This window comes from Oncorhynchus gorbuscha, linkage group LG14, assembly GCF_021184085.1.
Source record: "Oncorhynchus gorbuscha isolate QuinsamMale2020 ecotype Even-year linkage group LG14, OgorEven_v1.0, whole genome shotgun sequence".
Classification (NCBI taxonomy): domain Eukaryota; kingdom Metazoa; phylum Chordata; class Actinopteri; order Salmoniformes; family Salmonidae; genus Oncorhynchus; species Oncorhynchus gorbuscha.
In genome coordinates this window covers 61,504,635-61,530,568 of record NC_060186.1, presented here as the reverse complement: position 1 = coordinate 61,530,568, position 25,934 = coordinate 61,504,635, and the positions used below count along the sequence as shown (strand labels likewise).

The 25,934-nt window shown below is 42.9% G+C and overlaps 2 protein-coding genes across 4 annotated transcripts; both read right to left on the bottom strand.

The window, feature by feature from the left end:
• Positions 1–1,788: 1,788 nt before the first annotated feature.
• Positions 1,789–16,125, bottom strand: LOC123995255 (sialomucin core protein 24-like). 2 transcript variants are annotated; one of them, XM_046298731.1, is made up of 6 exons: positions 15,919–16,122; positions 14,976–15,038; positions 5,713–5,814; positions 4,911–5,003; positions 4,672–4,749; positions 1,789–4,515 (listed from the first exon to the last, which is right to left on the bottom strand). In XM_046298731.1, the coding sequence occupies exons 1-6, from the start codon at positions 15,986–15,988 to the stop codon at positions 4,349–4,351; spliced, it is 573 nt and encodes a 190-aa protein (XP_046154687.1). In that variant the 5' UTR covers positions 15,989–16,122; the 3' UTR covers positions 1,789–4,348. The 2 variants fall into 2 exon arrangements, with proteins under 2 accessions (XP_046154687.1, XP_046154688.1); XM_046298732.1 differs by lacking the exon at positions 4,911–5,003 and having other exon boundaries at positions 15,919–16,125.
• Positions 16,126–22,734: 6,609 nt separating this feature from the next.
• ppil6 (peptidylprolyl isomerase (cyclophilin)-like 6) lies at positions 22,735–25,584 on the bottom strand. Of its 2 annotated transcripts, XM_046298729.1 has the most exons (8): positions 25,054–25,584; positions 24,826–24,921; positions 24,314–24,502; positions 24,076–24,138; positions 23,829–23,976; positions 23,560–23,619; positions 23,262–23,397; positions 22,735–23,009 (listed from the first exon to the last, which is right to left on the bottom strand). In XM_046298729.1, exons 1-8 carry the CDS (start codon positions 25,129–25,131, stop codon positions 22,898–22,900), a joined length of 882 nt encoding a protein of 293 aa, XP_046154685.1. In that variant the 5' UTR covers positions 25,132–25,584; the 3' UTR covers positions 22,735–22,897. The 2 variants fall into 2 exon arrangements, with proteins under 2 accessions (XP_046154685.1, XP_046154686.1); XM_046298730.1 differs by lacking the exon at positions 24,826–24,921 and having other exon boundaries at positions 25,054–25,583.
• Between the last annotated feature and the right edge of the window lie 350 nt (positions 25,585–25,934).

The following is a 25,934-nucleotide window of genomic DNA, read 5'->3' as shown; positions in this document are numbered from 1 at the left end:
ATCAGTTGCTGTGGGTACTGGCGATGTCCTGTGACATCTACTGAAAGAAAATACTATCTCACTGCAAGATGGTGCCTTTCTACGGTAGGCAGTCATTTTAAATCAGTTTCAAAAACAAACATTGTGTCCTTAGGACTATGGCAAAAGGAGAAATAACAGGGAAGTAACAGTCAGAATGCTGGATTGATTCACAAATGCCACAGCATACTGTGAAGCTGTGAATGCAGTCAAGGCAAAACTAGATTTATACTTCTGACTTGCCATAGTTCGGGGGTCTTTGGGACGTATCCTAAAGCCGTTGGGTGACTGTAGATGAATATTGTAAAAGGCATGCTTAAAGCGATCAAGAAAAAAAACATAAAATCAGGGACAATGAAGGCCAAGGAAAGACGCATGCGCACATTTAAATGACATTGAGTGTGCTCATACAAAACAACCAAGTTATTTTTTTTTCCATCATTAGAAACATATTGAGTTAAGAGTTCTCACAAGCATTCATACATTTTTGGAAGCAATACAAAAACAATAAGGCAAACACTACAAAGCAAAGCTTCGTCAGTGCAAAGCTCCATTTTCCATGCCAAGACTGAGGACTTTGGCTTTAATGCACATTTTTTAGGCATACTCTCCACTAGCATACTGTTTGACAAATTCATCAAGTGGTTATTTTAAGTGTCTGAAGCCCCAAGAGCCTAATTCAAAATAAAATATTACAATTCCAAGCATTGGACATGCAAAAAATGACAAACAAAAACACAACCAAGTCTTGACATTGACAAGCCACTGCAAGCGAAAGCTATTGATAAAACACTAAAAAAGATCCATCATCTTGCCTTTACACAATTGAAAGTGGAAATCTTGAAGGTAGATCAAATGAAGGACATGACAGCTCTATGTACAAGGTGGACATCACACTGTTAGCAGCAAGCTAATCAAAGAACTAGACATACTGTACGAGCACTACATTTGGGAAACCTACAGTGCCTTGAGAATGTATTCAAACCTCTGGACTTTTTCTACAATTTGTTGTGTTACAAAGTGAGTGTAAAATTGATTTCATTGTATTTGTTGTGCCAACGATCTAGACAAAATACGAACGTCAAAGCAGAAGAAAAATCCCCCCAAAACTTGTGGGAGTTTTGCACACCTGGATTCTGCAATACGTGCACATTATTCAAGCTGTCTAGTTGGTTGTTGATCATTACTAGACAGCCATTTAAGTCTTGCCATAGATTTATGAGCAGAATTAAGTAAAAGCCCAACCAGGCCACTCAGGAACATTCAAAGTTGTCTTGGTAGAAACTCCAGTGTATATTTGGCATTGTGTTTTAGGAATTATCCTGCTGAAAGGTGAAGTTGTCTCCCAGTGTCTGTTTGAAAGCAGACAACCAGGTTTCCCGCTATGATTTTACTTGTGCTTAGCTCTATTCCGTTTCTTAACCTTATTCGTATCCTAAAAACTCCCTAGTCCTTGCCGAAGACAAGCATACCCATAGCATGATGTAGTCACCACCATGCTTGGAAATATGAAGAGTGGTACTCAGTGATGTGTTGGGAGTCGCCCCAAACATAATGCTTTGTATTCAGAACAAAGTGTCAAATTTATTTTCTCCCATCAATCATTAAACTCTGTAACTGTTTTAGAGTCACCATTGGCCTCGTGGTGAAATCCCTGAGCGGTTTTCTTCCTCTCCAGGAACTGAGTTAGGAAAGACGCCTGCATCTTTGTAGTGACTGGCTGTAGTGACACACCAGCCAAAGTGAAATTAATAACCACCATGCTCAAAGGAATATTCAAATGTCTAATTTTATTTATTTTACTCATCTTCCAATAGGTGCCCTTCTTTGTAAAACATTGGAAAACCTCCCTGGTCCTTGTGGTTGAATCTGTGCGTGAAATGAACTGTTTGACCGAGAGACCTTAGATAATTGTACATGTGGGGTTTTAGAGATGGAGTAGTCATTTAAAAATAATATTAAACACTATTATTGTGCACAGAGTGAGTCCATGTAATTTACATGACTCGTCAAGCACATTTTTAACCCTGAACTTATTTAGACTTGGCATAACAAAAGGGGTTGAATACCTTTCGACTCGAGACACTTCAGATTTTCATTTTTAATTCATTTGTAAACACTTCTAAAAACATAGTTCCACTTCAACATTTTGGGTATTGTGTGCAGATCAGTGATACAAAATCTCAATTTAATCAATTTTAGGCCGTAACAGCACAATGTGGAAAAAGTCAAGGGTTGTCAATACTTTCTGAAGGAACCCCTCTCATTCGCACTGCACTTAAAAAAAGACAGCTCACTGGGAGAAAAGAAAACTTCCAAAATGAAAAGGACGACATCTCAACATTGCGCCCATTTTAAGTTCAGGGACCAGGTATTAGTTAGTTTTTTGAAATGATCAAATAACTATCAGTTCAATTTATGCATGACTCCATGAAAAACAAATTGATTAAGAACTAAGCCAAAAAGTATTCTTCACTGTTAATTTTCAAAACACAGGCTAAGGATGTGCCTGTACAATATGAGGGGGAACTAGCACTAGGGCGCTGTGAGGAACATTCAAAACTTCTGCCTGCATAGGTAACATCTCATCCAATGCCAATAGAATCAATTGATACTGTAATAGGTCTTCATCCATCAAAGACCAAGATGAGGAACTAACGTATCGGTCTACTCTTCAATAATAAAAGGCTATTCAGTCCAGCTGGGATACTAGGGTTTTGCTGTTCAGGGTTGGGCCCAACTCATTGCAATTATTCAGCAAGTTCAGGAAGTCAACTGAAATTGAAATCATTCCCAATCTTCTATGAGGAACATTTTGGAATTTCAGGTAACTACTTGGTTTGAATGAATTAAAATGGGATTGAGAACCACCCTGGTTCTCTTCTCTCTGCTCATCACCAATATCAGCACCGCATTACCGTGCCTGTCACCAGACTGCTTTTACTTCACAAAAACGACACTCAGGCCTCAGCTAGGAGGAAGAGGAGCAACATCAGAATTCTCACTCATCCCCTCTTTAAGTCACATTTAACATTAAAGGCACTTTACTGCTATCACTGTACGCATCAATAAGGTGCAGACTGTCTTATCTTCATCTCTTTCCGTTCAACACTTGAATTCATAATTAGACTTATTTAATCATTCTCATATATTTACTACAATCTTTAATCTGTAGAACCTTCCGACCATGTCCCAAAGACTTGACTCATTGTGATTGCCTTCCTGTCAAGGGAAGATCTCAAGTCTACTGACTGGACTCTTCACTGTGATCCGTTTGGCTGAAGCCGATAAAGAGAGGGGGTTGTAGAAAGGGGGATTGATTTGGGGATATTGCATTGAGCTGCTCTCTTGGCAGCGTGTGGTGTGTGCTGTGTCTTAACACCAAGGGTCTGACTTCTCCTCTACTTCAGATGGAGGCATCTTCATACAGAATATAAACTTAAAGAATGGAGTACTGCTTCTAGTTATTTTTGTTTGGACTTTCTACCATCATTTGATTATAACCCCTTTATATAGGCGTGAAAAACTCTGCCCAGATCTGTCCCACGACAAACAAGAATAAAAGCTATGCTGCATCATCCAGTCATCAAATTCTGAAAAATAACAGGGGAGGGGACCTCAGTGGTTCTGAAGCGTTACCAAGGTGCATGAAGGCCACAAGCTAATGCCATGGCAGCCCCACTATATTCCAACAGAACAGAACGTCTATTACATAAATGACCGTCGGCTCGTTTTACGAGGCCAGGCAGGTAAAACATTCAAATGAAGGGCCAGGGGAGAGGAGCAGTAAATTAGGCTGATTTTTCTCAAGTCACAATGACTAACTGAATGAGGAGAGGGGAGTAGGAGAGGGGAAACACAGTGATGTAACTATGTGCTGAAGGCTGCACCAGGGTGTGAGAAATGCGTAGTGTACACATCCAGTAAAAGATGTGGCGCAAGTGTGGGTGTGTACCACAGGAGGTTGGTGGCACCTTAATTGGGGAGGACGGGCTCGTGCTAATGGCTAGAGCGGAATGGTATCCAATACATACAACGCATGGTTCCCATGGTTCCCATGTGTTTGATGCCATTCCGCTTGCTCCGTTGCAGCCATTATTATGAGCAGTCTTCTCCTCAGCAGCCTTCTGTTGTGTGTATAGTTTACAGCCCATGTGTCTATTCAGGCTACAGGCCTAAACCACAAGTTGCTAGCACAATGCAATGAGGAGTGGGGATTGTAGGAGAAACACTGTTTGAGAGAATCACAATGGCCAGGGGTTAGGGGTTTGATATTAGGAGGTTCCAGCTGGCCCGGGAGGGGGGGGGGGGCAGAGTAGGTGTTGGTCCTTCAGAGGGTGTGGTAGTTGCGGTCCTTGGACTTGCAGAACTTGTAGAGGAAGAAGAGCACAGCCTGCAGGCCCAGGACCAGCACGATGCCCCCAATGAAGCTCGCTGCGTCAAACGTTGCATTCTTATGAGGTGCAGGAGAGGGCCACACTGGTGACGCAGTGCTGTCTGCACAGGGTGGGAGTGAGAGCCAAGTCATACCACTGTATCACCACTAGCCTTTAGGGCCATATAGAACCACAAACATTGATAATACACTGGCGGAATTGACTTTTGATTCAGTAATATGATTTGATTTCAGACTGGGCTGTCATGGGAACTTACTTGAAGCAGTCGTTGTGTCAGAGACTGGGACGGTGCTGTTAGTGGGCAGGGCAGTGGGTACTGCAGTAGTCAGGTTAGCTGGACACAGCAGTAAGATATCAGTTTAATACCATTTCACCACTTACAAAAACAGTTGACCATTTCCCCATATTTAGGTTTGACATTACAACCATCCGGCCACCCAGTAGACACACACTGATTAGAAGGGAGCAGCTGAGAGGCTGGTTTTTGCTGGTTACCTGTGGTGGAGCTGTTAGTGACATTGATGACCGTAGGGATAGCAGACATGGTGGGGGTAGGAGGTTTGGCTGAACTTGAAGTAAAAGGCTGCACTGAAGAAACCGACACAGAGAGAGACAGAGTATAAAGCAGGGCCGTGACGATTTCAGTTTTGCAATATTTTTTCCAAGGCAAAAATGAAAACACATAGCAGACCTAACACTACGGTCCTGCTGCATGTAAAATATTGTGCGCCATTGCTTGGAAAATAAACGTGACTCTGGATGAGAACCGTTCGTTTCCAACATTAGGGCTGTTAATCGAAAGAAGTTAAATCCACTTTGCGTTTTGTTTCCTTGCCATAATACTAATGAGTATCGCGATACTGGTATCATCCCGGGCCTAGTATAAAGCAGGGAAGAAAGAGACAGGCTACATCTGGATAGTCCCAAATTGCCTCCTGCATTCCCCTCCTGCCTTCCATTTTAATCTGACAGGATTTGGTAGGTGAATGTAATAGCGTGAAATCATACAATTAGCTTTCACCCATCTAATCCTTTTAGACTGGTGGAATGACAAGGGAGGAGGAAGGCAGCGACAAAGCAATTAGGAAAGGAGGGAAGCATTTCAGAGTATTGAGAGAAAGCAACTGACACCACATAACAGAGATATAGAATGTCTCCAAATGCCTAGATCAGTCACTTTCTGTTGAAGGCCAGTCCTGTGTCATGTTAAATAAGCGACAGTGACTGGAATAACAAAGCACATGTAATCCCTCTGGAGAAGCCTTTAACTGAACCAGGTGATGGTATTGGACTTTACCTGAGCAGGTTTCATTGGAGCAGGCGCCTATGGTCATGTTCTGACTGTTTACGGAGGTGACGTTGACACAGGAGACATTGGAGACATCTGGAGTTGCTGTAACTGAACAGAGGGGATAAAATGAACAAACAAGCACCAATGAAAGACAGTTTTCCAGTAGAGCACTAACACAAAGACAAGAAAATGTGTTCAGGTGATCGGGAATCTTTAGGAAAAGTATATTAATCCTGACACCATAGGGAACATGAGCCATTTAAGAACACAAGGGCTACATTCCAAACACTTAAGACACACCCTATCCCCTCAGCCCTCAAATTAAGTGGACACTTCTGATGAGTATACACTTGCAGGGTAAGGGAGGAAGGAATGATTTTTAAAATGGACCGCCCTTGCACAGAAATTCGTCACTCATTCATCCCGCGGTAGCTTGTGGGTGCTTTACATATGCTACAGTCAATTACAATTGCACGTCTACTTTAAAATGAACTGTATAAATGATTCATATATGCCTACTATATGATAGCTAGCCAATTAATTAGCTAACTAATGGTTAGCTTGCCTAGCTGGAACTTCTGAAGAAGCTAAATGTTTCATTTAAAAATGTTCCAAAATCATCATTACATTTACAATGCCGTCATGTGCATTAGTAGCACAATTTATAACAAATTGAAACATGGAGAGTTTGTCCCCAAAGTGAACATAATTGTACACTCGGAAACTCAACTAAAAACGAGGGCAGAAGGGCTTACATTTTAAAACTCGCCTTGCTTGGCGAATCATTTGGACCGCCCTCCAAGATGGTGACAGGGATTCCCCCAAGGGCACAAGGCGAGGTTAAGTGGACGAGGGTGTGTCTTAAGAGTTTGAACCACAGCCAAGTATTATCTGGTTTTCAGTCAAATGGGATGGGCTTGTCAGCTCAGGAGTCTAGTCTAGTACGAGTTCAGTCATTCTCCTTCCTGGAAAGTCAGAAATCATAGCCAGCCCCCTCCCCCACTGCATGATCTTTCCCATTACTGATTAATCCAAGGGGGTGGATAGATACACTTCTCTCATCCAGTGGGGTTTTGAGAAGACGAGAGGACACGAGGAGTATCCAATTAAGATCATCCGTGTGTGACCCCACTCACTATCAGTGTGTGTGTGTAAAGCAGACTTTTCCATTGGTGGAGGGGGTAGAGGTGGCTGTTACCTCACAGGCAGCTATGAAAGGTGGAGCTCACTAACACACATTCCAGAAGGATCTTGACAGTGTGAGCCGAACCCACTGCAAGGGGCATCCAGTGAGAGATCGGAGGGAAGAGGATTGTCAGAGGGGAAATCCTTAAAGAGCCAAGTGCTGCATAACGCTTTATGTTTCTTACATCCAGACCAGTACACTTTGAGCTAAACCAGCTGACACGTGTAGCTCAGTGGGATTAAACTACAGGCTTCAGAACAAAAATGGAGCCCCTCTGACGCCTATGTGTTTACATGAAATCCCTAAACCAATGATAAATCTGGTAATAACAGTGGGACTTGCAGTAACTCACCACAATGAGCTGGGTCATTACCTCAGCCTAAGTGAGCTGGGTCTGTATTGTAGCCAACTTTAGAATGTCCTTCTCCATGGTCAGTCTGTGTGAACTTCCAGATTTAGTTCATATCTAATTGGTGATCCTGTTGTAGGGCTTGTGAAAAGCATTTGTTCAGACCTCCGACCTACTGTGTGGTGAGACGGTTAGTTCTGGTGTGAGAGAGAGAGACTGCCGAGTTATTAGTTCTGGTGTGAGAGAGAGAGACTGCCGAGTTATTAGTTCTGGTGTGAGAAAGAGAGACTGCCGAGTTATTAGTTCTGGTGTGAGAGAGAGAGACTGCCGAGTTATTAGTTCTGGTGTGAGAGAGAGAGACTGCCGAGTTATTAGTTCTGGTGTGAGAGAGAGACTGCCGAGTTATTAGTTCTGGTGTGAGAGAGAGAGACTGCCGAGTTATTAGTTCTGGTGTGAGAGAGAGAGACTGCCGAGTTATTAGTTCTGGTGTGAGAGAGAGACTGCAGAGTTATTAGTTCTGGTGTGAGACAGCACTGTGAGGATATTGTCTGTCAGTCATTAACCAGGTTTCCATCCACAGATTTGAATCAGAATAAAGTCATACCTTACTAAAAAATATATAATTCACGACAGCTGTGATGGAAACAAGTAATTAAGGTACAATTATATATATATATATATATATATATGCGACAGAACTAGTTTGTTCGATATGGTGGGATCTTTGTCTTGTAAAATGAATTACAGGGGAAAAGGATGTGCAAATATTGATATCAAATCAAAATTGTATTAATCACATGTGACGAATACAACAGACCTGCTTAATTACACGCCCCTAACCAACAATGCAGTTAAAAAATTAAATAAAACAGATACAGATAAGAAATCAAAGTAAACGGTAAAATAACAATGTGGAGACTATATACAGGGGGGTACCAGTACAGAGTCAATGTGGAGACTATATACAGGGGGGTACCAGTACAGAGTCAATGTGGAGACTATATACAGGGGGGTACCAGTACAGAGTCAATGTGGAGACTATATACAGGGGGGTACCAGTACAGAGTCAATGTGTGGGTGCACCGGTTAGTTGAGGTAGTATGTACATGTAGGTAGAGTTATTAGAAGTGACTATGCTTAGATGATAGAGTAGCAGTGGTGTTAAGGGGAGGGGGCAATGCAAATAGTCTGGGAGGCCATTTGATTAGATGTTAGAGTCTTTAGGCTTGGGGTTAGAAACTGTTTGGGCCGTACGCACTACCCTCTGCACCTTGCGGTCAGAGGCCAAGCAGTTGCAATACCAGGCTGTGATGCAACCAGTCAGAACCTTTTGAGGATCTGAGGACCCATGTCAAAATTTCAGTCTCCTGTGTGGGAATAGGCTTTGTCGTGCCCTCCTCACGACTGGCGTGGTGTGCTTGGACCATGTTAGTTTGTTGGTGATGTGGACACCAAGGAATTTGAAGCTCTCAATCTGTTCCACTGCAGCCCTGTTGATGAGAATGGGGGCGTGCTCGGTCCTCATTTTCCTGTAGTCCACAATCATCTCCTTTGTCTTGATCACGTTGAGGGATAGGTTGTTGTCCTGGCACCACACGGCCAGGTGTCTGACCTCTCTATAGGATGTCTTACCATTGTCGGGGATCAGGCCTACCACTATTGTGCCATCGGCAAACTTGGTGTTGGAGTCGTGCAGTCATGAGTGAACAGGGAGTATAGGAGGGGACTGAGCACAAACCCCTGAGGGGCCCCTGTGTTGAGTATCAGCATGGTGGATGTGTTGTTACCTACCCTTACCACCTGGGGTCAACCTGTCAGAAAGTCCAGGATCCAGTTGCAGAGGGAGGTGTTCAGTCCCAGGGTCCTTAGCTTAGTGATGAGCTTTGAGGGCACTATGGTGTTGAACACTAAGCTGTAGTCACATTGGTGTTCCATAGGTGTTCCTTTTTTTCAGGTGAGAAAGGGCAGTGTGGAGTTCAATAGAGACTGTGTAATCTGTGGATCTGTTACAAGTGGAATACAAAATTGGAGTGGGTCTAGGGTTTCTGGGATTATGGTGTTGATGTGAGCCATGACCACCCTTTCAAAGCACTTCATGGCTACAGACGTGAGTGCTACGGGTCGGTGGTCATTTAGGCAGGTTACTTAGTGTTCATGGGCACAGGCACTATGGTGATCTGTTTGAAACATGTAGGTATTACAGACTCGGACAGAGAGGGGTTGAAAATGTCAGTGAAGACACTTGAAAATTGGTCAGCGCATGCTCGCAGTACCTGTCCTGGTAATCCGTCTGCCCCTGCGGCCTTGTGAATGTTGACCTGTTTTAAGGGCTTATTCACGTCGGCTGCGGAGAGCGTGATCACAGTCTTACAGAACAGCTGATGCTCTTATGCATGTTTCAGTTCCATTTGCCTCGAAGCGAGCACAGAAATAGTTTAGCTCGTCTGGTAGGCCTGTGTCACTGGGCATCTCTCGACTGTGCTTCCCTTTGTAGCCTGCAATGGTTTGCAAGCCCTGCCATATCCGACGAGCGTCAGAGCCGGTGTAGGACGATTCAATCTTAGTCCTGTATTGACGCTTTACCTGTTTGATTGTTCATCGGAGGGCATAGCGGGATTTCTTATAAGCTTCCGGATTAGAGTCTCGCTCCTTGAAAGCAGCAGCTCTAGCCTTTAGCTCAGTGCGGATGTTGCCTGTAATCCTTCTGGTTGGGGCATGTACGTACGGTCACTGTGGGGACGACGTCGTCGATGCACATATTGATGAAGCCAATGACTGATGTGACGTACTCCTCAATGCCATCGGAGGAATCTCGGAACATATTCTAGTCTGTGCTAGCAAAACAGTCCTGTAGCTTAGCATCTGCTTCATCTGACCACTTTTTAAAAATTGATCTAGTCACTGGTACTTCCTGCCTTCATTTTTGCTTGTAAGCAGGAATAAGGATGATAGAATTATGGTCAGATTTTCCAAATGAAGGGTGAGGGAGAGCTTTGTATGCATCTGTGTGTGTGGAGTAAAGGTGGTCCAGAGTTTTTTTTCTTCTGGTTGCACATTCAACATGCTGATAGAAATGTGGTAAAAATGGATTTAAGTCCCCAGCTACTATGAGCGCTGCCTCTGCGTGAGCATTTACTTGTTTGTTTATGGCAGAATACAGATAAACTATCTAGGTGATCGTGTGTTCTACAGCTTATCATGAGATACTCTACCTCAGGCGAGCAAAACCTCCAGACTTCCTTAGATCTAATGCGCCAGCTGTTATTTACAAAAATACATAGCCCGCCACCCCTTGTTTTACCAGACGCTGCTGTTCTAACCTGCCGGTACAGCGTATAAGCAGCCAGCTGAATGTTCATAGTGTAGTTGTTCAGCCATGACTGTGAAGCACAAGATATTAGAGTTTTGAAAAACTTTGTGTCGCTGATGCAAGCCTTTGGAACATCTGCATTAAAAAAATCTAATAAATTAATTATTAATTTTAGGCAGGTCGAAAGAAACATTGATACGAATAAAATGTACAGTTGAAGTCATAAGTTGACATATACCATAGCCAAATACATTTAATCTCAGTTTCACAATTCCTGACATTTAATCCTAGTAAAATTTCCCTGTCTTAGGTCAGTTAGGATCACCACTTTATTTTAACAATGTGTAACGTCAGAATAATAGTACAGAGAATTATTTATTTCAGCTTTTATTTCTTTCATCACATTCCCAGTGGGTCAGAAGTTTACATGCTACCTAATACTAATTGTGTATTGCCATTAAAATGGTTTAACTTGGGTCAAACGTTTAGGGTAGCCTTCCACAACCATCCTACAATAAGTTGGGTGACTTTTGTCCCATTCCTCCTGACAGAGCTGGAGTAATTGTCAGGTTTGTAGGCCTCCTTGCCTCATTTTCTACAGGATTGAGGTCAGGGCTTTATGATGGCCACTCCAATACCTTGACTTTGTTGTCCTTAAGCCATTTTGCCACAACTTTGGAAGTATGCTTGGGGGTCATTATCCATTTGGAAGACCCATTTGAGACCAAGCTTTAACTTCCTGACTGATGTTTAAAGATGCTTCAATATATCCACGGAGCTGTGAGGGGAACGGCACCTCAGTACCTCCAGGCTCTGATCAGGCCCTACACCCAAACAAGGGCACTGCGTTCATCCACCTCTGGCCTGCTCGCCTCCCTACCACTGAGGAAGTACAGCTCCCGCTCAGCCCAGTCAAAGCTGTTCGCTGCTCTGGCCCCCCAATGGTGGAACAAACTCCCTCACGACGCCAGGACAGCGGAGTCAATCACCACCTTCCGGAGACACCTGAAACCCCACCTCTTTAAGGAATACCTAGGATAGGATAAGTATTCCCTCCCCCCCGCCCCTTTAAGATTTAGATGCACTATTGTAAAGTGACTGTTCCACTGGATGTCATAAGGTGAATGCACCAATTTGTAAGTCGCTCTGGATAAGAGCGTCTGCTAAATGACTTAAATGTAAATGTAAATATCCACATGTCATCATGAGGCATGAAAGTTATCTATATTGTGAAGTGCACCAGTCCCTCCTGCAGCAAAGCACCCCCACAACATGATGCCATCACCCCCGTGCTTCACGGTTGGGATGGTGTGCTTCGGATGGCATGCATCCCCCTTTTCCCTCCAAACATTACGATGGTCATTATGGCCAAACAGTTCTATATATTTTTGTCCCCATGTGCAGTTGCAAACCGTAGTCTGGCTATTTTATGGCGGGTTTGTAGCACTGGCTTCTTCCTTGCTGAGCGGCCTTTCAGGTTATATCGATATAGTACTCGTTTTACTGTGGATATAGATACTTTTGTACCCATTAGCTCCAGCATCTTCACAAGATCATTTGCTGTTGTTCTGGGATTGATTTGCATTTTTCGCACCAAAGTACGTTCATCTCTAGGAGTAAGACCGCGTCGCATTCCTGAGTGGTATGACGGCTGCATGGTCCCATGGGGTTTATGCTTGCCTACTATTGTTTGTACAGATGAACGCGGTACCTTCAGGCATTTGGAAATTGCTCCCAAGGATGAACCACTTGTGGAGGTCTACATTTTTTTTTCTTTTGATTTTCCCATGATGTCAAGCAAAGAGGCACAGAGTTTGAAGGAAGGCCTTGAAATACATCCACATGTACACCTCCGATTCAATACATCGAAATGATGTCAATAAGCTTATCAGAAGCGTCTAAAGCCATGACATAATTTTCTGGAATTTTCCAAGCTGTTTAAAGGCACAGTCAACTTAGTTTATCCAGTTCGGGATAGGGGGCAGCATTTTCACGTTCAGATGAAAAGCGTGCCCAGAGTAAACTTCCTGCTACTCTGGCCCAGAAGCTAATATATGCATATTATTAGTAGTATTGGATAGAAAACACACTGAAGTTTCTAAAACTGTTTGAATGATGTCTGAGTATAACAGAACTCATATGACAGGTGAAAACCTGAGAAAATCCAACCAGGAAGTGGGAAATCTGAGGTTTGTAGTTTTTCCAACTCATTGTCTATCGAATATTCAGTGTCTATGGGGTCATATTGCACTTCTACGGCTTCCACTAGAGGTCAACAGTCTTTAGAACCTTGTTTGAGGCTTCACTGTGAAGTGGGGGCGAATGAGAGCTGAATCAACCAGAGGCCTGCCAGAGTGCCATGAGCAGATTACGTGAGAGTTAGCTTGCGTTCCATTGCAATTCTAAAGACAAAGGAATTCTCCGGTTGGAACATTATTGAAGACATAGTTTGACATGTTTCTACGAACTGTAATATAACTTTTTTAACTTGCACTTGTGAATGTATGAAAGATACATATTTCAAAAAAATATTTTTGAATTTCGTGCTCTGCCTTTTCAGCGGAATGTTGTTGAGGAACCCCTAGCCATAAGAAGTTATGTAAACTTCTGACCCACTAGAATTGTGATAGTCAGTTTATAAGTAAAATATATCTGTAAGTAAACAATTGTTGGAAAAATAACTTGTCATGCACAAAGTAGATGCCCTAACCGACTTGCCAAAACTATAGTTTGTTAACAAGAAATTTGTTGAGTGGTTGAAAAACTAGTTTTAATGACTCCGACCTAAGTGTATAAACTTCCCAACTTCAACTGTATTTCAGTAAAACAGGATAGGAGTATGTTATCTGGCTATACGCCATGCCATAGGCCAGATTTGCCCAATTGGCGGCCCGCAGGCCTAATTTGGCCCGCTTACGCTCCGTTCCTTGCCTCAGGCTGCACACGCTGGTCTCTTTTCAAGTGAACATATTTCACCCTAATATGCAACATGTTTCGATTTAGAAGGGCCTATTAACAAATGGGCAGGAGCAGGATAAAAAAAAAGATGTCCATATGCACTCAAATAGCGAATGGAAGCTGCTGTCCCGCAGATCATTTTTCAAATCATGCTGGGTAGGCTACTCCGGTTTTATAGTGCAGCTGAGAAATAAATACAGTAGCAGCTGGGATCATCCTCTTTTTAGTGGCAACTGCCAAAACTGAGGGCCTACACTCAGCTCAGTCCACATAATCATTGAGGATAATGTGCCTGAATAGAAGGTTCCAACTTACCACACCCACAATTCAGATAGTCCTATAATACTGTCTATGTAGTTTGCTATGTTGAAGTAAATTATGCAAATCATGATGACAGACACACAGGCTCTCTAAAAACATCTCACAACCCTACGTAGCTTAAATGGCACCTCCTAAAACACACAATCGGATTTGCTCTGCTTCTTCTCAGCATCACACACACACACATACACACCCCCACATACCTGGGAATGACGCACCTGTTCACCTTCATTACTCAGCAGTGTGTCAAGGGCAATGATCTGGGCTTGGCTTAAAACCCCAATTAAAACAACCTGTAACCTCAATTCACTGGGCTGATAACATCCACAGGCAAACAGAGTTACGATGCGGCAGTCAGAGCAGCAGTCTGGCTATATAAACTAGGTGGTTAGAGCCCTGAATGCTGATTGATATACCACGTCTGTCAGCCAGACCATATACCACGGGTATGACAAAACATTATTTTTTACTGCTCTAATTACATTGATAACCAGTTAATAATAGCAATAATGCAGCTGGAGGGTTTGTGGTATATGGCACTCAGCGATGTCGTGCCTAAGAACAATCCTTAGGCGTGGTATACTGGCCATATACTACACCCCCTCGTGCCTTATTGTTGAATTATAGTGTATGACTCAGGCATCTAGGAGCTTAGTATATCACACCATCGACCAAAGCCTAAAAATGAACAAACATCCCCACTGGAGATTGAGACCACAATATCAAGACATTTATCATGATAGTCTGACCAGGTATTGCCATTATTGTAATGAGATAATTGTGTAGCAAAGTGTTCTTGTCCAAGGACCAGCAGATATCTCTACTCTCTAAAATGTCTGGTGTGGAAGAGATGAGGCCAAATGTCCTAGTAGCTTCCTAAACTACATAAGCAGGCACTTTAACTAAGGACACACATTTCTCGGTTCACTGCCTTGCCCAAACCGCCCATTGTCCCAGTCTTTTTTGACTTGCATCTCAAAATGGCTACCTCTTGATCCTTTGGAATGACATTGTCAAAAAACAGAATCAACTGGCTGACAAGTTCAGTATGGCTCAGGAAATTGTAGACTTAAACTTACATGCCAAAACGTATGACTCTTCACCACAGTATCATGCATGCAGGAGCAGGAAAAGTAGGTACTTACATGTGCAGTTCATCCATTGACAGTCACCAACACATGCGTCACAATCAAATGTAGCACAATCAACTGAAAGGGGAAACATCAATTAACATAAGTAATTACAAGTGTATAACTAAGGTTAGATGTAATAGGGGTATTTGCCCAACTTTGACGGATATAGAGCTAATTGGACTTGCCAGGGAGATATTAGGCAAAACATTACTCAAATGTATGCAAAGTTAAATCGTTAGTCACAGGGAGTGGTAAAGTTACTCAGCGATTCCTTGCAAATGAAATCAGTCTAACGTTACGAGGTGAGAAAGGTCATGTCAACATCAAGTGCATTACATTTAAAATACCTGTGTCAATGAGGGACTTTAACATTGTCCCTCTGTTCGTGTGACTTGTGTAGCTTCATAGCTAACTAACTAGAGCTTCATAACGCAACATAACTCTAATGTGACGCAAGGCTGACAGGCTTGTTGTTGCATATGATAACAGCCAGCTGGACATGGGCAATGAGAGAATAGCTGGCCTATTCACTAACCACCCATTTTCGAAAGTTGTTGTGAAAGGGTAAATTAAAAGCGACACATTTGCCTGTAAGTTCAGGGTTGCTGGCCAGCGTTAGTATTTGTTTCTTCTAAAAGCTAGTTGGAGGACGATAACGTGGGCTGCTTGATATGTCGCGCGCGCAGCTAGCTGGCTAAACTCCGCACATATCCTTAGAAAAACCAACTAGCTTGACATGATTTGACAACACGTGGAATTCGCACAAATAATTTTAAAAAACTGTTTGCAGTCACATTCGGGGGAACTAGATAGACATGTGACATAAATATGCACTCAAACGTCTCGCGCAGTTACCTCTCCTTAGTTAGCTAGCTAACGTTAGCTCGCTCGCTGGCTTTCCAATGCAGAAAGCGCAAGAACAGGTTGTGCTGTGCTTTGTAGGTCGCAAACTTACCTACGTATGCAGCTGTTGTTGCACTCACCAATGCGAGTAGCAATGTAACGAACACAAGTTTTAAAAACATGTTGTTTAATTTCTATTTTTCCTCAATTTGTTCAAACCGAATTTTAGTCGCGACAGATCTGGATATCTGCTGGATACGGGGCTTGTTGCTAACTTGCTACTTCCTTCTACACAGGTCATGTGGCACTTTTTATTGCGTGCTTGCAGGGAGGGGTAAAGAGATGTGTCGTGAAGTGGAGACGTCCAGTACTGACTTTATTTCACAGTATGGCCTAGGCCTACTGTACTTAAAAACACGGACCTCCAGTTTATACTACTTCACTGCAGAGTGGCACAGTTATAATAACTTGTCTCGGGTAAGTGGCAACATGTTTTCTTCTGAAAGAAACTCACACCTGTCATGAATCACAATTGAAATAACCAGATGATTTAATTATTGCTGATATAGAATCACTTGCAAATTGTTGATGAAACAAACAGATAATACATGCCAACCAACTCACAGCCCCTTGTTATAACTATTTTTATTTATTTAATTCTGTTCTGACTGTACACTACAGTGCAGGAATTTGGACAGCAGGCCTACTGTTTTTGTGGCCTCTTAGGTCAAGATACCATTTCCTGTATAGTCCACCACCACAAAATCACATATCTAGAGAACTAGAAATGCCACAAGTCTTTTGTTTTGACTAGTCTGCTTTGATTTACTCAAAAGAGGAGGGATTGAATCAACAAACAAGTCATTTTTAGGGGGGAATTATTGTTTCACATATACAGGGTACACTACATCTCTATCTAGCTTTCATTTCTGGTGCGTAAAAAGCTACAGTTGAAGTCTTAAGTTGACATACACTTAGGATGGAGTCATTAAAAGTAGTTTTTCAACCACTCCACAAATGTCTTGTTAACAAACTATCGTTTTGGTAAGTCGGTTAGGATATCTACTTTCTGCATGTCACAACTAACAATTCTTTACAGACAGATTATTTCTGTTAATTCACTGTATCACAATTCCAGTGGGTCAGAAGTTTACATATGCTAAGTTGACTGTGCCTTTAAACGGCTTGGAAAATTCCAGAAAATTATGTCATGGCTTTAGAAGCTTCTGATAGGCTAATTGACATCATGTGAGTCAATTGGAGGTGTACCTGAGGCTGTATTTCAAGGCCTACCTTCAAACTCAGTGCCTCTTTGCTTGACATCATGTGAAGAAAAAAAAAAAATAATAATAATAATAATTGTAGACCTCCACAAGTCTGGTTCAGCCTTGGGAGCAATTTCCAAACGCCTGAAGGTACCACGTTCATCTGTACAAACAATAGAAGTATAAACACCATGGGACCACGTAGCCGTCATACCGCTCAGGAAGGAGACTCGGTCTGTCTCCTAGAGATGAACGTACTTTGGTGCGAAAAGTGCAAATCAATCCCAGAACAACAGCAAAGGACCATGTGAAGATGCTGGAGGAAATTGGTACAAAAGTATCTATCCACAGTAAAACAAGTCCTATATCGACATAACCTGAAAGGCCGCACAGCAAGGAAGAAGCCACTGCTCCAAAACCGTCATAAAAAAAGCCAGACTAAGGTTTGCAACTGCACATGGGGACAAAGATCCTACTTTTTGGAGAAATGTCCTCTGGTCTGATGAAACAAAAATAAAACTGTTTGGTCATAATGACCATCGTTATGTTTGGAGGAAAAAGGGGGAGGCTTGCAAGTCAAAGAACACCATCCCAACCGTGAAGCACGGGGGTGGCAGCATCATGTTGTCCGTGTGCTTTGCTGCAGGAGGGACTGGTGCACTTCACAAAATAGATGGCATTATGAGGTAGGAAAATTATGTGGATATATTGAAGAACATCTCAAGACACCAGTCAGGAAGTTAAAGCTTGGTCGCAAATGAGTCTTCCAAATGGACAATGACCCCAAGCATACTTCCAAAGTTATGGCAAATGGCTTAAGGACAACAAAGTCAAGGTAGTGGAGAGGCCATCTCAAAGCCCTGACCTAAATCCTATAGAAAATTTGTGGGCAGAACTGAAAAAGCGTGTGTGAGCAAGGAGGCCTACAAACCTGACTCACTTACACCAGCTCTGTCAGGAGGAATGGGCCAAAATTCACCCAATTTATTGTGGGAAGCTTGTGGAGGACCACCCGACACATTTGACCCAAGTTCAACAATTTAAAGGCAATGCTACCAAATACTCAGGTATGTAAACTTCTGACCCACTGGGAATGTGATGAAAGAAATAAAAGCTGAAATAGATAATTCTCTACTATTATTCTGACATTTCGCATTCTTACAATAAAGTGGTGATCTTAACTGACCTAAGACAGGGATTTTTTAAATAGGAATTAAATGTCAGGAATTGGGAAAAACTTTGGCTAAGGTGTATGTAAACTGCCAACTTCAACTGTATATATATATGTATATATGTATATATATATGTATATATGTATATATATATATGTGTATATATATATATGTATGTATATATGTAAATATATGCAAATATGTATATTTACATACATGTATATGTAAATATATACATATATGTATATATTTACATATATGTATATGTAAATATATACATATATGTATATACTTACATATATGTATATATATGTAAATATATACATATATGTATATATTTACATATATGTGTATATATTTACATATATTTACATATTTACATTTCTGGCTATTCCCCCCAGAAATGTCAGGGAACTTGCAGGTGCCTTGGTAGAAGAGTGGGGTAACATCTCACAGCAAGAACTGGCAAATATGGTGCAGTCCATGAGGAGGAGATGCACTGCAGTACTTAATGCAGCTGGTCGCCACACCAGATACTGACTGATACTTTTAATTTTGACCCCCACCTGGCTGCTTACAAGCAAAAACTAAAGCAGGAAGCACCAGCGATTCGGTCAATAAGAAAGTGGTTAGATGAAGCAGATGCTAAGCTACAGGACTGTTTTGCTAGCACAGACTGGAATATGTTCGGTGGAAATATGTTCCGGTGGCATTGAGGAGTACATCACATCAGTCACTGGCTTCATCAATAAGTGCATCGATGACACCGTCCTCACAGTGACTGTACATACATACCCCAACCAGAAGCCATGGATTACAGACAACATCCGCACTGAGCTAAAGGGCAGAGCTGCTGCTTTCAAGGAGCGGGACTCTAACCCGGAAGCCTATAAGAAATCCCGCTATGCCCTCTGATGAACCATCAAACAGGCAAAGTGTCAATACAGGACTAAGATTGAATCATACTACACCGGCTCTTACGCTCGTCGGATGTGTCAGGGCTTGCAAACTATTACAGACTACAAAGGGAAGCACAGCCACGAGCTGCCCAGTGACACAAGCCGACCAGACAAGCTAAATTACTTCTACGCTCACTTCGAGGCAAGTAACACTGAAGTATGCATGAGAGCATTAGCTGTTAAATACCGACTACCGACCCGTAGCACTCATGTTTGTAGCCATGAAGTGCTCACATCAACACCATTATCCCAGAAACCCTAGACCCACATTTGCATACCGCCCAAACAGATGCACATATGATGCAATCTGTATTGCACTCAACACTGCCCTTTCCCACCTGGACAAAAGGAACACGTACGTGAGAATGCTGTTCATTGACTACAGCTCAGCGTTCAACACCATAGTGCCCTCAAAGCTCATCACTAAGCTAAGGACCCTGGGACTAAACACCTCCCTCTGCAACTGGATCCTGGACTTCCTGACGGGCAGCCCCAGGTGGTAAGGGTAGGTAGCAACATATCCGCCATGCTGATCCTCAACATGGGTGCCCCTCGGGTGCGTGCTCAGTCCCCTCCTGTACTCCCTGTTCACTCATGACTGCATAGCCAGGCACGACTCTAACACCATCAAGTTTGCCGAAGACATAACAGTGGTAGGCCTGATCACCAACAACGATGAGACAGCCTATAGGGAGGAGGTCAGACACCTAGCTGTGTGGTGACAGGACAACAACCTCTCCCTCAATGTGATCAAGACAAAGTAGATGATTGTAGACTACAGGAAAATGAGGACCGAGCAAGCCCCCATTCTCATCGACGGGGCTGAAGTGGAGCAGGTTGAGAGCTTCAAGTTCCTTGGTGTCCACATCGCCAACAAACTATCACGGTCCAAACACAATAACACAGTCATGAAGAGGGCAAGACAAAGCCTATTCCCACTCAGGAGACTGAATAGATTTGTCATGGGTCCTCAGATCCTCAAAAGTTTCTACAGCTGAACTGGTTGCATCACTCCCTGGTATGGCGACTGCTCGGCATCCAACTGCAAGACACAATAGAGGGTAGTGTGTACGGCCCAGTACATCACTGAGGCCAAGCTTCCTGCCATCCAGGACCTCTATACCAGGCAGTGTCATGGGAAGGCCCTAAAAATTGTCAAAGAATCCAGCCACCCTAGTCATAGACTGTTTTCTCTGCTAACCGCATGGCAAGCGGTACCGGAGCACCAAGTCTAGGTCCAAAAGGCTTCTCAATAGCTTTTACCCCCAAACCATAAGACTCCCGAACAGCTACTCAATTGGCTAGCCAGACTATTTGCATTGCCCACCCTCCCCTATTACGCTGCTGCTATTCTGTTTTATCTATGCATATGCATATATGCACTTTAACTCTACCAACATTTTATTCATTATTTTAGCAGGTAAATTGACTGAGAACACGTTCTCATTTACAGCAACGACCTGAGGAATAGTTACAGGGGAGAGGAGGGGGATGAATGAGCCAATTGTAAACTGGGTATTATTAGGTGACCGTGATGGTTTGAGGGCCGGATTGGGAATTTAGCCAGGACACCCCTACGATAAGTGCCATGGGATCTTTAATGACCTCAGTCAGGACACCCGTTTAACATCCCATCCGAAAGATGGCACCCTACACAGGGCAGTGTCCCCAATCGCTGCCCTGGGGCATTGGGATATTTTTTAGACCAGAGTAGAGTGCCTCCTACTGGCCCTTCAACATCACTTCCAGCAGCATCTGTTCTCCCATCCAGGGACTGACCAGGACCAACCCTGCTCAGCTTCAGAAGCAAGCCAGCAGTGGTATGCAGGGTGGTATGCTGCTGGATATTACCTCGACTAACCAGTGCCCCCACACATTGACTCTGTACCCTGTACCCCCTGTATATAGCCTTGCTATAGTTATTTCACTTCAGCTCTTTAATTATGTTACTTTTATTTCTTAACACGTGTTTTTTCAAAAACTGCATTGTTGGTTAAGCGCTTGTAAGTAATTATTTCACTGTAAGGTGAAATACTGTTGTATTTGGCGCATGTGACAAATTTGATTTGATACTGTGTGAATCAGGCCTTCATGGTTAAATTTCTGCAAAGAAACCACTACTGAAGGACACCAATAAGATACTTGCTTGGGCCAAGAAACAAGAGCAATGGACATTGGAGTGGTGGAAATTTGTCCATTGGTCTGGAGTCCAAATTTGAGATTTTTGGTTCCAACCGCTGTCTTTTTGAGACGCGGTGTGGGTGAACGGATGATCTCCACATGTGTGGTTCCCACCATGAAGCATGTGATGTGATGGTGTGGGGGGTGCTTTTCTGGTGACACTGATTTATTTAGAATGCAAGGCACACTGAACCAGCATGGCTATCAAATCAAATTTATTTATATAGCCCTTCGTACATCAGCTGATATCTCAAAGTGCTGTACAGAAACCCAGCCTAAAACCCCAAACAGCAAACAATGCAGGTGTAAAAACACGGTGGCTAGGAAAAACTCCCTAGAAAGGCCAAAACCTAGGAAGAAACCTAGAGAGGAACCGGGCTATGTGGGGTGGCCAGTCCTCTTCTGGCTGTGCCGGGTAGAGATTATAACAGAACATGACCAAGATGTTCAAATGTTCATAAATGACCAGCATGGTCGAATAATAATAAGGCAGAACAGTTGAAACTGGAGCAGCAGCACAGTCAGGTGGACTGGGGACATCAAGGAGTCATCATGTCAGGTAGTCCTGGGACATGGTCCTAGGGCCCAGGCCAGTTGAAACTGGAGCAGCAGCATGGCCAGGTGGACTGGGGACAGCAAGGAGTCATCATGTCAAGTAGTCCTGGGGCATGGTCCTAGGGCTCAGGTCCTCCGAGAGAGAGAAAGAAAGAGAGAAGGAGAGAATTAGAGAACGCACACTTAGATTCACACAGGACACCGGACAGGAGAAGTACTCCAGATATAACAAACTGACCCTAGCCCCCGACACAAACTACTGCAGCATAAATACTGGAGGCTGAGAGGCTAGAGGCTATCACAGCATTCTGCAGCGATTACGTCATCTGGTTTGGGCATAGTGGGACTATCAGTTGTTTTTCAACATGACAATGACCCAACATACCTACAAGCTGTGTAATTGCTATTTAACCAAGAAGGATAGTGATGGAGTGCTGCATCAGATGACCTGGCCTCCACAATCCCCCAACCACAACCAAATTGAGATGGTTTGGGATGAGTCAGACCGCAGAGTGAAGGAAAAGCAGCCAACAAGTGCTCAGCATATGTGGGAACTCCTTCAAGACGGTTGGAAAAGCATTCCAGGTGAAGCTGGTTGAGAGAATGCCAAGAGTGTGCAAAGCTGTCAAAGGCAAAGGGTGGCTACTTTGAAGAATCTCAAATATAAAATATATTTTGATTAACACTTTTTTTGGTTACTAGATGATTACATATGTGTTATTTCATAGTTTGTCTAAACTATTATTCTACAATGTAGGAAATAGTACAAATAAAGAAAAATCCTTGAATGAGTAGGTGTGTCCAAACTTTTTAATGGTACTGTATATATTTATTACAAATCCAATTCCCCAGTGACTAAAGCTTTAATTTACTGAGCTTAACTGAATATACCAAGAATAAAATAGAGCTGGACCAGTTGTCAGACTGGGTTTTAATAAAAATATGCAGTTAAGGTTATGTCAGGGTTCAAACACTCCACAGTCTGCTACTTTACAGTGTTGTTTGGGTCTTTCATTGTAGGTTGGGACTTCCTCAAGTCTCCTCAGAACCTCTGTGCCTTCAACCACTTGACTACAAAACAAAGAGAATATGAAAACAGCTGAATACCAGGTACAAAATACAGAAATACAGTATATCCCAGAACAGTCCTGACGCCACAGAGGTCGTTAAACGTTGACATCCAAAAGATTGTTCGAGCCTAAAGGTTTTAGAACACATAACCGAGACACAAGCAGTACACAAACACAACACTATAGCAGTACACAAACATACACTTCATTCAACTAACAGCACTATACCACACATTATTAGAGACATACACACCCGAAAGCCACATATTGTCTGTCCATCCAAAGGGCGGGCTGCAGGGTGATGTAGAACTGAGAGCTGTTGCTATGAGGACCCTGGTTGGCCATTCCCAGGATGCCCCTCCTACTGTGGGAGACTGCAAAGCTCTCATCTAGCAGAGATCCCACAGTCACATGTTAGTGTGGAGACAGTAAATAGACATACATCCTAATACATCTCCCTATACTTACTTACCCGAATACATTTCCCTAGGCATGTGTACTACATGTGTATACTGTAGAGTAGTAACTTGATGTTAGGCCTGCGTCTGTACCTTCAAAAGTTGGCCCGTAGATTGACTCCCCTCCGTTGCCTTTGCCTGGTGCAGAAATATCTGCAATAGGGAAATATGACATCATCAAGTGGTGTGTGTACTGACAAAGTAAATATTGACGTATGATGACTCAATTAAAACCTACCAATATGACAGCAAACAGATACAGTATGGAATCAATGGCAAGTCAAATATAGTCCTGTATGTCCTTTCTTATCAATGTAGGCCTATAGGGGTGACTTTCAGATAGAGGACCTGGTAGACTGTACCTCCCCCCTGTATCCAGCCGTTGGGCACCACACGGTGGAACACAGAACCCTTGTAGGTCAGGATTAATTCACTCTGTGACAGGCCTGCCTCCCCTGTACACAGAGCCTGGAAGTTTGTACACGTCTTCGGACACAGCTCTGTAAACAGCTGGGGGGACAGAAGACCTATGCTATCAATACAACTCTGGACCAACTTCTTTACCCATTCAGGTCCAGTCAGATCAATGGTTACAAATGACAGCCTCACCTCAAACAGTAATCTCCCAACCGAGTCCCCTCGGATCGAAATGTCCATGTAAACAAACGTGTGCTGTGGTGGAAGCGAGAGAGGATGTCATGTTTTAGGTATGATGTCACTGTTATAAAGTACTTTAGGGCCATGGGGCTTGCTGTAGTAACTGCACTGTCTGTCTTTGTGTGTTTCATGGTCTATTGTGTCACTCTATCCTAATCCTATGCAAGTACAGTGTGTAGACTAGACTTGCCCCAGTGCTGTGGAGGTGTTTAGAGTAGTAGTCGTCAGCAAGGGCCAAGTATAGTGCATGTGGACGGATAAGTGTAAACTCCCACTGCTTCTCAGCCCAGCTGGTCAGGTCCTTCTCGTTGCCAAGGAGACAACCATTCACGAAACACATTAGGTTGCTGGAGAACTGCCACACCTCCCCTTTCAGCTCCTTGGTTTGAAAATGTTAAAGGATGCAGTTTAACTCAACAATTCATAATACAAATGTTGACTAATGCACACCACAGCTCAAGCCATACATCACACTACTTAGCTAAGCATTATTCTCCATTTGAGTCTATTATTCAAATACTCAAAGCAGTGGTCCTTCTGTAGCTCAGTTGGTAGAGCATGGCGCTTGTAACGCCAGGGTAGTGGGTTCAATCCCCGGGACCACCCATACGTAGAATGTATGCACACATGACTGTAAGTCGCTTTGGATAAAAGCGTCTGCTAAATGGCATATATTATTATTATTATTATTATTATACCCACTCTTTTCTTATTGGTTAGATACACATGCCAGTCACATTCGAGTAATGGACGAATTGTTGGATCCAAAAACGAGGTGGGAAACTTCTGTTTCAGTCCCTGTGTTGACATAAAACATGATTTGGTCTGCTCAGTCAGTTAGTGCTCATGCTGGATAGCCTTAGCTAGCTAGCTAACCAGGTTGGTTTGCCAGAATGTCTACTTAAACTGTACTTTGAAGCTGAAAGTTACCTCGGCAATGCTCTTAGCAATTTGAAAATGGTGTTCTTTCATCAAACCCACGATTTCCAGGTAAACTTCAGAAGTCATGATTAGCTATTTCCATTGGGCTGCAATATAATTTTTTTGACAGCCCGGAGGTGTTTGTAAACAATACGTATCCATGGTAACATTGCAGTCACGAGCTAAAATGACGTTTTCGTCGCATATTGTCCCCGTTTAGTAACTGTGGTAGTCTGTTTTGCCAATGGTGCTTTCAAGACAACTGGGATCTCGAGAAAAAACGAGGTCAAATCATGACGTCTGTGATCTTCAGGTCGGAAAGTCAGCGCTTTAGAAATATGCCCGAGTTTCAGACTTGGAATTCCAAGTTGGATGACCGTTCACAAAGATTATTCCCAGTCTTTTTTTTCGAGTTCCCAGTTGTCTTGAACGCACTGAAGTCAGATGTCGGAGATTTCCCAGTTGTTTTTAACGCGGCATAGCATTCCACTTCACCTATTGTACTGGCCTTGTGACTGAGTTGCGGATTGGTTGTTAAACATAGCATAATTCCATGACAACACGTGGAGTCTCGAAAATATAATTATAACGTCAAAAACAAAATCAAAGCTAAGACGTTTTGTGGTTGGAATTGCAGTATGTATTTATACTGAACACATATAAACGCAACATGTAACAATTAACGACTTTATTGAGTTACAGTTCATATAAGGAAATCAGTCAATAGAAATAAATTCATTAGGTCCTAATCGATGGATTTCACATGACTGGGCAGCTAATTTTCAAATTGCTAAGAGCATTGCCGAGGTAACTTTCAGCTTCAAAGTACAGTTTAAGTAGACATTCTGGCAAACCAACCTGGTTAGCTAGCTAGCTAAGGCTATCCAGCA

Bases quoted from the DNA above. Each gene is read 5' to 3' on its own strand.
- ppil6 (XM_046298729.1), bottom strand. From the start codon at position 25,131: ATGACTTCTGAAGTTTACCTGGAAATCGTGGGTTTGATGAAAGAACAC. The intron at 24,139-24,313 runs GCAAGTCTAGTC...CTTCCACCACAG, and splicing joins AACACCTCCACAGCACTGGG to CACACGTTTGTTTACATGGA. The intron at 23,977-24,075 runs GTGAGGCTGTCA...CTGTCCCCCCAG, and splicing joins TTGGGAGATTACTGTTTGAG to CTGTTTACAGAGCTGTGTCC.
- LOC123995255 (XM_046298731.1), bottom strand. From the start codon at position 15,988: ATGTTTTTAAAACTTGTGTTCGTTACATTGCTACTCGCATTGGTGAGT. The intron at 15,039-15,918 runs GTAAGTTTGCGA...TTCCCCTTTCAG, and splicing joins AACAACAGCTGCATACGTAG to TTGATTGTGCTACATTTGAT. The intron at 5,815-14,975 runs GTAAGTACCTAC...CCCTCTGTTCAG, and splicing joins TCAATGGATGAACTGCACAT to TTACAGCAACTCCAGATGTC.